This window comes from Ailuropoda melanoleuca, chromosome X, assembly GCF_002007445.2.
Source record: "Ailuropoda melanoleuca isolate Jingjing chromosome X, ASM200744v2, whole genome shotgun sequence".
In the NCBI taxonomy this organism is placed as follows: Eukaryota; Metazoa; Chordata; class Mammalia; order Carnivora; family Ursidae; genus Ailuropoda; species Ailuropoda melanoleuca.
The window spans coordinates 92,343,765-92,357,590 of record NC_048238.1 but is presented as its reverse complement, the minus strand read 5'-3'; the positions used below and the strand labels follow the sequence as shown (position 1 = coordinate 92,357,590).

Sequence of the window (13,826 nt, the reverse complement as noted above, 5' to 3'; positions counted from 1 at the left end):
GGAATCTGGGGATGTACTGTATGGTGATTAACATAATATAATAAAATAAAAAAATAAAAAATAAAAAAATAAAAAAATAAAAGATTTTGGCCACTTTCTATTCATGGTCAAACACTGAATTACCTGATAATATTTTAAACAAAATAAAACATTTTCACGCTGGTTGAGCCTCCTTCCAGTCACTCTAATTAATATAGGACGATTACAATAAAGGATATCATAATGCCTCTGCCAACTCTGGCCAAAAATAAAACCAGTTTCCAGTTTAAAGGAAATAAAGTGAAAGGAAGGAGTATGAAAGGATTAAATTTAAACAGTTACCAAGAGGGAAGAGACAAATTTAGGAAATGGTGGATCCTTGATTGGGCAACTGTCCCGGACTCTTAAAAAGTCAATGTCATTAAAGAAACAAAAGGGGAGAACTGTTCTACTCTAAAAGAAACTGCAGAGGGGCACCTGGGTGGCTCAGTCAGTTAAGCATCTGCCTTCAGCTCAGGTCATGATCTGGGGGTCCTGGGATGGAGCCCTGCATTGGGTTCCCTGCTCAGCAGGGAGTATGCTTCTCCCTCTGTCCCCCATCCCGCTCATGCTCACTTTCGCTCTCTCAAATAAATAAAATCTTTTTTTAAAGATTTTATTTATTTTTTTCAAATAAATAAAAATTTTTTAAAAATAAATAAAAGAGACTATAGAGACCTCACCAAAGGTATTACATGAATCCAGATGAGTTTTTGGCTTCAAAAAGCTATCAAAAAATTCTTGGGACAACTGGAGAAACTGAAATATGGAGTGGCTAGTTTTCTTAGGCATAATAATGGTATTGTGCTTATAAAGAAATTGTCTTTTTTAAAAGAGGCAGGCTAATGTGCTCACCAGTGAAGTGACATATTACTACTTCATTTCAAATGGTACAGCAAAAAAGAAAACAAAACAAAAAAACCCACATCTGTATCTGTAAGGCATGTAGGGGTTCATTGTATTGTTCTTTCAATTTTTCAGCACATTTGCTGCTTTCATAATTAAAAGTTGGGAAAAAGAAAGCTGGGGAATGGTGTTTAGGATGGATGGAAGGGGGCAGTGAAAAAAAGGGGAAATTTCATTTGGAATATATCCTAAATGGTGAAATACTAAATTTGAAAGACAGAATATAGTGGTAAAAGAAAAACAAGTATCATAAGAAATAACAGAATACACGGATGTGAATTTCTAAAGAAAATGGTTCTCTCTCAAACAGAGGTAATACACCCGGTCATGAGGGCTCTAGGGAAGCAAGTATAATTCCAAGAAAGAATGCTGGGACTGGACTCAAGTGTTTTAATCTGCTATCTGAGTCATAGCTAAAACAATTCCATGGCAACAGAACAGATCACACTCAGACAAGCCAGCAGCCTGCCCGCTGGTCTAGCCCTCCTCACTAGATGATAAAATCACTGCTCTGGCGAGGCTGAAAGGATTAACATGAATACTAATAGCAATGATAAAGTATGGCTGTCACATCACCTCATTTTCTTTGGTAAAAGACCAAGAGTATGCTTTTATAGCCCAAAGAGGTCTGTACTCTTTGGGTGCAGCAATATTTTCATTTAGAAGAAAAGTTCTTAATAGGATGAGCTTGTTACTGAATCAGTTTATGTTCCTGAAGATAATAAGCATTTCTTCCATAAGGGCACTGATATTAGAGCTTGGGGTCAGGGAGGGGAAATCCTACTCCTTGCCTTTGCTAAGTGAGTCCCATTAAATAAGCAGCAAACTTCCGGGCACATTATTATCATCCGGGATGCTGATATAATGCAGGTTCCTAAGCCCTGCGCCCCGTGACTGTGATTCCATTGCCAGAGGTGGAGAGGGTAGCGGCGGGCGGGGGGAGGGGGGAGAATGTATACTTATCCAAGGACTCCTGGGGGACTCTGAGACAGGTACTCTGAGGTTCATTTACAGGTCTGGGCTGCAACATGCAGCCAAGTTTGGGATGAGATATGATGATACAGTGAGGAGTTACTAGGCTGGGAATCAGAAAGTCTGGGGGACAGACATGTCGCTAACTTATTCCACTTTGGTCAAGTTCTTGTCTCCATGCCTCAGCTTTCTCATGTGTTTAATGAGGATAATACTGCCCCCCCAATTACTGTACCTTGCATACATGCTAATTTATACAAGAGTGACTTAAAGTATGGTGACTAACATAATATAATAAAAAAACATTAAAATAAAAAAATTAAAGTATGAAGAGCATAACAAATAAACATTAGAACTTTTGGAAGGAAGCCTTTAATCTAATTCGGCGAATTTAGTATTACATATTATATTCCTGACAAGAGCCAGTTACAGATTACTCTCTTCTCTTTCCTTTTAAGCTCAATCTAATGAAAGTAGTACTAAGGTGACATTCTAGGGGTGCCTGGGTGGCACAGTGGTTAAGCGTCTGCCTTCGGCTCAGGGTGTGATCCTGGCGTTATGGGATCGAGCCCCACATCAGGCTCCTCTGCTATGAGCCTGCTTCTTCTTCTCCCACTCCCCCTGCTTGTGTTCCCTCTCTCGCTGGCTGTCTCTATCTCTGTCGAATAAATAAATAAAATCTTTAAAAAAAATAATAAAGTGACATTCTAGCTTTTATTTATCACCTGACAATTCTCCCAACCCCAACAAAAGAGAAAGCACAGAGACAATGAGGACATCCTTAAGTATTGTGAAAATTACATCTAGAGGAGGTTCCATGTCTTAGGATGTTTCTTACCAAGTCTATGAGTTTGGTGACGGGAACTTCTCGGATTGGTCTTTTCATTCGGCACAAAGCCTCTAAGGATGTACCAAAACAACTTGGGAGGTAATTTCCACTAATGGTCAAGAAGTAATCTTTGCCTCGATCCAGGTGAAGGACTAGAATGTCTTCAATCTTATCTTCCCCTGAATTCAGGATGGTCACAGAGTCTTTGCTGACATATACATCAAGGGAAATGTCCACTGTCTCATCTGAAATGTAAGAAATGACACATGGTAACAGAAACTTCTGGTGGAAGAGCAAAAGTGAGATGAGAACCAACAGAAGTAGTGTCCTCTAAAAAATCACCAAGTGATGGAGGAGAGACACTGGACATACAAAAGAGGTCTCCCGAATATAATGACAGTGAAGGTAAGACAGGTGGTTAGAAAACAAGAAGTTAAACAAAGAGAGGCATGGGAGTCATGGGGAGATGGTATATTGCAAGCAGAGACAATGGTAAAGGGACAACTCACTTGGCTCCAAGTAGCCCTCAAAAGGTTCAGCCCGAAGCCATGGCTTGCAGTACTGGCTGTCATTAAGTTTAGGGATGAAAGAAAAATGGCAGGGAACCTGTCCATTGTTGCTGATCTGGAACTTCTCCTTTTGTAGTTGCCGAAACTTCACATTCTCAAACACAAACTGGGGAATAACAGACAGGCACAAACATGCATCACTAGTAGGGGGAGTATGTCAGTTGGATTATTCCATAGAGAATATGAATAAAGAATAAAGTAATTATTAACCAGATGCACAACTGCTGTATATATTCACCAAGTGGGCCAGCTGTACACCATGCTCTCTCATTTCTTACTGTATTCACACCAGCAGAGGAGGAATTAGGCAGCTCTTGCTACTTCTCTAAGCTACTCTGATTGTTCCTGAGATCCTAAGAGGGTAACCCAACCTTGGGTCAGGACATTCATCCAGTGACCAAGTAAGTCCTGGTTCCTGAGATATGAATTAACCAGCAACTCTGAAATATTAAATAAGAGCGGCTAACATCTGAGGGCTTACTTCGTGCCAGGAGCTGTTTTACGAGCTTCACATGTATTAACTTGTGTAATCCTCACAACCACCCCTTTAACCAGAAAAGGAAACCGTGGCTCTGAGAGAGTTAGACATGCGCCTCTAAATGACAGTGCTAGAATCAGAATGGAGGCAGTTTGACTCCAGCACACACGGTTTTCACCACTTCGCTGTGCCACCTTCTCTACCAATCGTGGTTTCCCCTGTACTAACTACGATAGGCAGTAGTTGGGGAAGCCATGTATTTTTGCTCACCTCCCTCCTGCTGAGTTCTAAGGAAGGAAGGAAGTCATTTTCCATCCTGTCCATAATGCGTACAATATCTTCAAACACTTTCCGATACCTCCGTTCATCCACAACCTTCACCTGCAAGAAAATAAACCCTCTTTTCAGTCTTACGTGCTCCTAGCTCACCTTCCCTTGAGACTACCTAACAATTTAAAATGGGTTTTTAGAGCAATCATATAAACTGTGGTGCAAACAACATCCTCAAACACTTTCTGAAGTATCACTCCATCCACAACTTTTACCTCAAAGGAAACAGATCCTTAGTTTAGTCGTGTGTGCTCTCAGCTTGAATCTCTAAGAGTCTAACAAGTTTTTAAATGTCACTAAAACAAATATAAATTAAAGTAAGCATTACAGCGTTACCCACTTCATGGTAAAGGTAAGGTTAATAGGTTAACTTCCTGGAAAAGTTAAACCTCAGTGCTAAGAAGCTTGGCAGTAATAATTGGGAAAAATATTTTCTTGCTCTATTGTTAAGTTATTTGGTGGTGGGGGAAATGTGACAATTGTGGTAAAAATTATTTCCTGCATTGCACAAAGTAAGTTGTCAAAACATACCTAGTACCGTTTCTAACAATGATCACAAAGCATGGTGAAACAGCAGAAAAAATGATTAAAGCATTTAGTTCTATTAGTTGCTATGCACAATGCCAAGAATCATAACATCAATGCACAGATTATATAATAATAAAGGTGTGTTAGTAAATAGATCCTATGGCCACTTTAGAAAACAGCCAATACAAAATGCCCTAGATTAGAGTTAAAAGCATGACAATGGACAAAGAGATCATTTCGGCTAACAGGTCAAAAACATCTCCCATCTGACACAGCACATTCAGCTTCCTGATATAGCTGTGGGTTTTTTTCACTATTAAAACTTCATACAAATCAATGCCAAAAATGAACATAATTAACATAGCACTGTAACTTACTGAGGTCCTGGTTTCTTTTTAGAATATGAAACTTCACAAATTCAATATAAAAAAAGGGACTGATGCATGTAGAAGAGGTTGTAAATCAAATGTGGAAAATAAGAGCATCAAAGCTGAGCCAAATAGCTCAAAGACTGGGAAGGGTTTTATGTATCTAAACCATAGCGCTTAGAGACCCAAGGAGCAAGCAATTGCTGGTGGCACCAGAGTCCACACCACAGTGTCAGGTTAAGAGGAATTTTATACTTTTAAAATATTTTAATAAAATTTTGCAACTTGTTTTTTCATAAACTATTTTACATGTGTCATCTTTTCACAACAACCTGCAAAGCTACCAAATCAAGGATTATTCTTCTGATTGTTGAGAATATCAAGATAGAAAAAGATCAACTAAGTTGCTCACTGCCACAGTTAATACCAGAAGTTATATCTGGACCTCTAGTGCAAGACCCTTTCCAAAATACCAGGTACACAACAGGATCAATTCAGGTAGGGCTTAAAAATACAGATGCCTTGGCCTACTGTGGTTTTTAAAAGCTCTCTAGGCAATTTCTATGTCCACCAAAGTCTGAGAACCAATGCAACAGACCCCATTACCAAGTACCAGGGTGGAAACCCTATCTCAGCTTAATCTCAGCCAGCCCACAGCAAGTCTTCTAAAGTTAACTGGCCATTGAGCACTTGGTCCCTTTGTTAACAGTCACTGATGACAATGGTGGTAAAAATATAATGTGTTTTTAAAAGCTTCTAATCATAGCATGCCCACGAGACCAAAATATGGGGTAACTACTCAATAAACTCAAAGCCTTTCCTCAGTAGTTCATCATGATCATATACCCCTTAATGGCACATCAAGGATAATGAAGGGGAAAAACACCTTAGAATGTCACCACCTGATACATCCACTTTAGAAAAGGAAACTACCAACAAAATTAGGAATTGAGAATGAGCTAAATGATCAATGAGCTAGATCTTTGTGGAATAACATGGGTTGCTCTCCAAGACACACCACTGAATTTTTTTTTAAAAGCAAGCTGCAGACCAATACACAGTATGAGACCATTTATAATATTTGCACCAACACAGAGAACAATACTCTATTGTGTATGGGTCAATAGAAAAACATATGCAATAGTCTAGAACTGTGCTGTTTAAGATAATAGCCAAAAGCCACATATGGACACTTAAATAGACATTACTTCAAATTAGATAAAATAGAAAATTCAGCTCTCTCGGTCACACTAGCCACACTTCAAGTGATCAAGAGTCACCTGAAGTCAGCAGTATTGCACTGGACAGTATAGATCTGTAACATTTCCATCACCACAGAAACACCTACTGGACTGTGCTGGTCTAGAAAGATACAAATTCAAAACGGTAGTTGGCCTGGCTGGGAAGTGGGGATTTTGGGCAAAGGTAGGAGGTGGGGATAGAACAAGGATTGAAGAATTCCAGCCTTATCTGCAAATTTTGCTTACATTTTTTTTATTTTAAAGAAAAAGCACTTTTGAATTCCTGTGCAATTTAAGTAGTTTTAAAAACTAGAAAGGCAGACCTTTAAATATCCTGCTGGGAGCTCTGGATTAATATGTGTAAAATATTACAAATATTCTGAAGTTCTGAAAAGAAATACAAACAAAAAAGCCAAGCATAGCTGATTAAACCAAAAAGGTTAGTGTTTGGGGAAAGACATCCTTTTAAAAACGGATTAAGAGAATTCAAATGAAGAAAACAGGGCAGCCCACAAGTACAAACGAGAAATTGGGTGGGCTACAAGTAGTATCTAAAGATTTTTATAGTCAGTAAGTTCTTTGGAACTATAGAGCCATTGTGGGGTTAGTGGAAAGAACATCTATAGGCTTGGGAGTTAAATAGATAAGATTTGAATCTTAGCTCTCCTTCTAGTTGAATGCTTGTAAAGAAGCTATCTAAACTCATCTGTTCTCCATTTGCTCATCTGTTAAGTGAGAAATGTTTAACTCAAAGCACTGTTGTGAGGAGTAAATGAGAGGTGTGTCAATTGTCCAGTACAGTCCCCGGCACATACTAGCTACTATCTGAGAAACACTTACTATTATTTACTATTATTTTAAAATTTCAAAATGGACAAAGTCAAGCCACAATTGCCTTGATAAAATGTAGATTGCATTCTAAAACCAAGACCTAATTTTGTAAATAAAGGAAATACCTCAAAGTCATTTCCCTTTAAGACAGGAGTAGGACAAGGCAAGTTGGTGATAATCTGAGAAGCCAAAAGAATCAACACATACATTTATTATGTTCTTCACATGTCTTACCTCATTAATACTTGTAAGTAGTACCATTGTTATCCCCATTTTATGGAGGAGGAAACTGAGGCACAGGATTGCTACATAAATTTTCCATGGTTACATAGTTAGAAAGTGGTTGAACTGGGATGCAAATCTAAGCAGTCTATCTATAAAGCCCACTCTATCAAGCACTGCACTTTATAGATTCTGACAGATTACATGACTGCAGGTCTGGAAAATCTACAAGAAATAATCTTAATGTACTAGCTGTAATAAACCAGTAAGATCCCAAGACATAACCTGTACACTATTAACATGCAGCTAAAATATACAATGTGAAAACAAAAACTATCCACAAAAGAGACAAAAAAATTAAATAACTGGCCATCAATCCAGCCCATGATGCAACAGAGTTAAAGAAAAATTTAAAAATTGTGCTCCTGGGGGCAGCTGGGTGACACAGTCGGTTAAGTGTCTGACTCTTGGTTTCTGCTCAGGTAATGATCTTGGGGTCCTGGGATTGAGCCCCATACTGGGCTCCACACACTTGGCATGGGATTTGCTTGGGATTCTCTCTCCCTCTCCCTCTGCCCCTCCTGCTCATGCTCCCTCTTTCTCTAAGATAAATAAATAAATCTTCAAAAAAAGTTTAAAACTTGCGCTCCTGGACACAGGAAGATTTCACTAATAGTATGGCTGACAACATGCCTTTTAAGGTAAAATACAGATTTGGTTGTATGCTGACCAGTCTATGCTTTTGCTCCTGCTGTCCCCACCCCTATACCTGGAACCTCTCTCTCAGGGCTTCCCCTCCTTACTATTTATCTGATGAGAGGCTACTCAATCTTTAAAACCTAGCTTCTAACTCTTCCTTATGTTTAACAACTTTAGGAGGCTAAGGTTACCACCCAGCCATTATGCAGTACGAGAAACATCTGTGTCACTAAAAGGCTTAGCACATTAAGAACCATATGGACAGCATTTAGGAGGGCTGAGGGCACTAATTTCTCAGTGTTGCAAATGATTATTTGGTTATGGTAACATTTACGGCTCAGTGAACTACTGATCTGAGTCTAAACAATGTTCTAAGAATACTTAACACACAAACAAATAAATGAACAAACAAGTGTTTACCCCAATATGGAAGAGGGCGCTAACAGGCTTGTGGTCACTGGTTTTTAGTTCCATGTGACTCCGGTAATGAAGCTGATTAACATTTGTTCCTCTCCAAAGAATCCGGTCACACCAGGCTGGAACCCGACATTTCCCACTGCAAATAAAGAAAGTATAAAGGGAACATACCACACAAGAATGTAATACCTACCACACTGCTTCAGACCTGGGTTAGGCTGTCTTTTATATGCTTGCCCTTCCCTAATGATCCCAACTATAATATTCCCTACTATTTTCAAGCTCTGTAAAGGGTCTGGGTCTGCTTGTTTGCCACTGAATTCCCAACCTCTAGCACATTATCTTGTGCAAAGTGGGTGCTCAATGAATAGTTATCTAATGAATGAATAAACAGCGCTCCCAAAATTAGCATTACATCTTCAACAACGTTGTCCCAGGGGAAAATATAATAGCCCCTTCTTAAAATATCCTCAGAAGGTCAGGATTATATCCAGCACACTTTGCTTGATGAACTGCAATGACATTTCACAACAGATAGACAACTAATAAAAATATAAGAATCCAATCCTATATTCCAAGACTGAGCTTAATTTCTGGAGAAAAGTAATAGTAGAAATTTCCCCTTTAAACCTAGACCTTCATGACAAGTCTAGCTCCTTCAAACAGAGATGAACTAACATCTAAGCATGCAAGTCTAAACATATAACAGCCTATAGATTATCAACGTTAGGAAAAAAGCCCATTCATCATTCTATTAAAATAAGCAACACCTTGTACACCTGATCCAGAAGGTGACACAAATAAGTTATCAGCAGCTCTTCAATTGACTCTCAAGTCAGGTGAGCGGGAGAAACAAGGTGAAGTGTACATCTGTCAGTGTCACTTTTCACTTGCTGACCAGTTCCCTCAGGGCACAGGGGTACAGACTCCTCTCCACCCCACCGTAGTGCTCTGAGTCTAAAGAAGCTGAATATACCCAGAGATTTTCTTTCTCTTTGAAGCTTCTGGGCTCAGCCAGCTAGGACACCATAGGAAATAGACAGATAGTAGGTAGAGGACAAATAGTTACCAGGAACATACTGACAGGGGCGCTTTGCTGGGGGTAATTAGGAAATCAAAGCCCCCCCCCACTAGACAGTGGTTCTTAGCTTTCTCTGGCAGTTGCAGAGGTTGGGCAGGCATCAGTATTTTTAAAAGTCCCCCAAGAGATTCTAATGTGTAGTCAGGACTGAGAACCACTGTGCTGGAAGAACCTTTCATGGCTCACTTTCTGGTGTTCTGAGTTAAGGAGCTGAGAAACAATTTGGAAAGAAACATTCAGAACAGGACAATCAGTAAGGAAATAGGGGTGGAATCAGGAAGGTAAAAATCTAAGCAAGTCTGTTTAGATGACAGAAATAAGGCACTGCAGGCAGCCCATAAAACTTCAACAGCTCTGACACAGAAGTAATACTTTCTTAAGATAAGCTCACCTTTGAGTACACATGAATTAAAACTCTTCTGTAATAGCACTGAGCCATTAAGCTTTTATATCTGCTTCTGGCATGACTGAAAAAATTCCCAGCCCTTCAGCAACATAGGGGGACAGAAATAAGACCAGGCCTGAACCCACCCCAGGAGGAGGTTCTTGTTACTTTACCTGGAATCCCATCGGTCTGTTTTAGAGTCATACTTATAAGTGGGGATAAACTTGATTTCACCTTCGGTGAAGTCAGCAAAAGCTTTTTTCTGTGTGCGCTGAATATTTAGCTAGAGATAGAAAGAAGCATCACATAAGCAGGGTAACACCATCTTAATACAAGTGATAATCAGGTTGATCAGCCATTTCTATCTATCTAGTTCCACAGCCTTTGCAACTGTCAGATACATAAATAAAATTTCTGTACCTTGTGAAATAAAATCTTGCCATTCCCATAGCATCTAAACTCACCCACAGATAGGATGCTCATTACGAGCACATCACTAACTTTTTATTGCTAACAGTCATCAGGTAAAATGGAAAAATGAAATACAAATAATCGTTAAGTTCTCCAAAGCTGGACAGGAACCATCTACCACAATTTTAATTAAAAAAAAAAACATACCAATGTTGAATGGATAACTCCAAAAGCCAAATTCAGTGAATTGTTACGGATCATTCTGAAAGTTATCCTCACTCAAATACTTTACCAGAATTACATAAGACTCAGAATTTATTCAAACTTTACCCCTTTTGGAAACATGACAGAGGAAGAAATGTAAAGAAATTCGCCAGCCAACCTCAATATGAAGAAAGATACAGCAAAAAAAGGCTCACTATAAAAAACCACTCGACTACAAAACTCCTAAATTTTTACTATGTCTGAAGGTCAAAAAGGCTTACATAAGGATTTAAAGACATTAAAATCAAGTTGAAGCATTTTCTTCCCTCTATAAGCATTTTTTAGCAACCAGTATCCATAAGCTGAAGTAAAAATTCAAGTCATGTGCCAGGTTCCAAAGCAAATTTACAGAAAACTAGGTTCCTGAATATCAAGTTTTATATAAATGTTACCAAATCAATGCTTTGCCCACAGGTTTTAACATCTATAAGCCAGATATCCCCAACTTCTCAATCAGTTCCCATTAGACCACAGTCTGTTATTTATCCCAAACTCCTCTTCTGTTCCCCGAATCCCCTCACAGGGCCTCCCTCTTTTACCTCCACACTGCTGCTAAGCCCGCCAAGTAATCATAGAACAACTTTCCCTGTTCCATCTGCCAAACCACATCAACATAGTTGAAGGCCCACTTCCTCCAGGAAGTACTCTTCAATTAACCCCACCTATTCTCCAACTATTTATATAAATCGGAAATCTCTTCTTGATAAACACAATGAACAAAAGTTGTATTTACTTTTTATCTCCCCTGTTCTATCCAAGCAGCTAATAAAAGCACTACAAACCTTGTGTGTATTTGCTGCATTGCTAGTAACACCATTTTCCCAGGACAATGAGACCTTTCCATCTATTCCTAGAGTAAGACACACCTCCCGCACATGTATCTCATAAACCTAACAATTTTATCTGCCATCTAGGAAAGTACCTATAACATGAAAATTTACTTACCTGGTCAAATTTCAAGAGTCTCTGAAGATCATTCTTGTTAATAAGACTCTTCACTTCATTGGCATCAGGCATACAAAGTCTATAGTTCAAATCTCCCAACCAGATGACAACACTGAAGATCAAGAAATACATCAACAGGAGTAGCAATAATTAGCATAAAAAGTCAATCAGAAAGTGGAGAGAAGAAAACTAGGTAGATGATTGATAAGGATTCATTTATCACTACCTGAGACAAAGGGTTTAAGCTGTAACTTATCCTTTGGAGGGAGTACACCTGAGAAGGATTAGGGATTACCAAATAGGTGGGAAGATAGGCACTCCATACATAAAGAACAAAGAAAGGGAAATACAGTGTATATGAGGGATTCAGAAACCAAGGAGTTAACTGCCTAAAAGCAGCATGTAGTTTATTTGCTGGACTAGTGCCAAAATTTTGTCTGGCTGCCTGCCAGGTCTCCGGGGGAAGAGAATCTGAACATTTTCTGCCTCTGAGTCCTGACATTCTGCAGGCTCTCCACTAAGGTCTGCGTGGTCTAAACGACAGCTCTCCCAGCCAGGACCCTAGCAAAAGGAGGCCCACGGCTCTCCACTATAGCCAATCTGCCTATCTCTGCCTCAATCCACAGTCCAAGTCCCAGGTAGGAAGAAGGCTGGCTTGCTACAGGATATTCAGGCTCCCAATCACGGCAACAGGCCCCTAGATGTGCTGAGAGCCCCCATAGGGGAGACCCTGAAATTATAACACTAAAAGGGATTCCCTTTTTTTAGCTATTGTGGACAATGCTGCTATGAACACTGGGGTGCATATGGCCCTTCTCTTCACTACAATAGCTAAATTGTGGAGGGAGCCAAGATGCCCTTCAACAGATGACTGGATTAAGAAGATGTGGTCCATATATACAATGGAATATTACTCATCCATCAGAAAGAACAATTACCCAACATTTGCAGCAACATGGACAGGACTGGAGGAGATTATGCTAAGTGAAATAAGTCAAGCAGAGAAAGACAATTATCATATGGTTTCACTCATTTATGGAACATAAGAAGTAGGAAGATTGGTAGGAGAAGAAAGGGAAGAATGAAGGGGGGGTAAACAGAAGGGGGAATGAACCATGGGAGATGTGGACTCTGGGAAACAAAGTGAGGGCTTCAGAGGGGAAGGGAGTGGGGGATTGGGATAGGCCGGTGATGGGTATTAAGGAAGGACACTTATTGCATGGTGCAATGGGTGTTATACGCAAATAATGAATCATGGAACATTGCATCAAAAACTGGGGATGTACTGTATGGTGACTAATATAACAAAATAAAAATTAAGGAAAAAAAAAAAGAAAACGCTCCCAGTTCCCCATTCCAGTGTGGCTCTCCCCACCTCTCTGACAAATTATTAGACATATGCTAGAATGTTACAACTTTTAAACATTTTCTACATTCCATATTAATCCCTACCATTTTTTTTTGTTTAGAATCTATTTTAGCTTATTGTTTTATCATTCGGTAACTTTTTTCACTTAATGCATCCTATTAAAAGTTACATTTTTTGTGGGTCAAAAAAAAAAAAAAAAGGGATTCTCCTTGTGAGCTATCTCAAGTCCTGAATGGATCTCTCTGCCAATCTTAAATGCAAAATGAAATTTCTGGAATTCTGAGGAAATAAATTTAAGGAATTTCAGGGCAGCTTTTTATTAATGTCAAGGCCTTGACTTTACTAACATGAAACAGAATTGTACATTATCCTAATTGTTGAGACAATACGGAAACAGGTCAATATCGCTACCCTTCCCTACTCTTTCCTCAATTACCCTATTCTACTGATTCTAATATCCTAAATTATCTTTTGTTTTCCTACTAAATCCCATCTCAAACCACTCTCTCAGAATTTCAATTACCATTATTAATTTTTGACAATTAATCATTTTCTACCACCCATTCCATCCCTTAACTGATTTCTGCTTCTATCCTTATTAAGTCCTATTCTCCACGAACCTTTCTCTCCTATTATCCTATTGACCCATTCTTTTTTTTTGTTTTTTTTGTTTTTNAAACACATAATTCAAATTTGTTTTAAGATGTTTTTATTGTGTAAAAAATATATAACATAAAATTTACCATTTTAACCACTTTTAAGCATACAATTCAATGGCATTTAAGAGCATTCACATTGTTGTTTTATCACCACCACCATCCATCTCCAGAACCTTTTCATGTTCCCCAACTAAAACTCTGTACCTATTAAAGAACAACTTGCCATCCCCCCTCCTCCAATCCCAGGTAACCACCATTCTACTTTCTGTTTCTATGAATTTGATTACTCTAGATACCTCATGTA

General features: G+C 38.9%; 1 protein-coding gene across 7 annotated transcripts in view; it reads right to left on the bottom strand.

Annotated features, from left to right (window-relative positions):
* Positions 1 to 13,826, bottom strand: part of OCRL (OCRL inositol polyphosphate-5-phosphatase) — a 52,159-nt gene that overhangs the window by 14,047 nt on the left and 24,286 nt on the right. For all 7 annotated transcript variants that reach the window (XM_034649119.1, XM_034649121.1, XM_034649122.1 and 4 more), the window contains 6 exons: positions 11,495 to 11,606; positions 10,048 to 10,157; positions 8,412 to 8,547; positions 4,043 to 4,153; positions 3,235 to 3,400; positions 2,735 to 2,970 (listed from right to left, as the gene is read on the bottom strand). In XM_034649119.1, the coding sequence (XP_034505010.1) occupies positions 2,735 to 2,970; positions 3,235 to 3,400; positions 4,043 to 4,153; positions 8,412 to 8,547; positions 10,048 to 10,157; positions 11,495 to 11,606 (871 nt within the window). The remainder of the gene's footprint in view (positions 1 to 2,734; positions 2,971 to 3,234; positions 3,401 to 4,042; positions 4,154 to 8,411; positions 8,548 to 10,047; positions 10,158 to 11,494; positions 11,607 to 13,826) is intronic.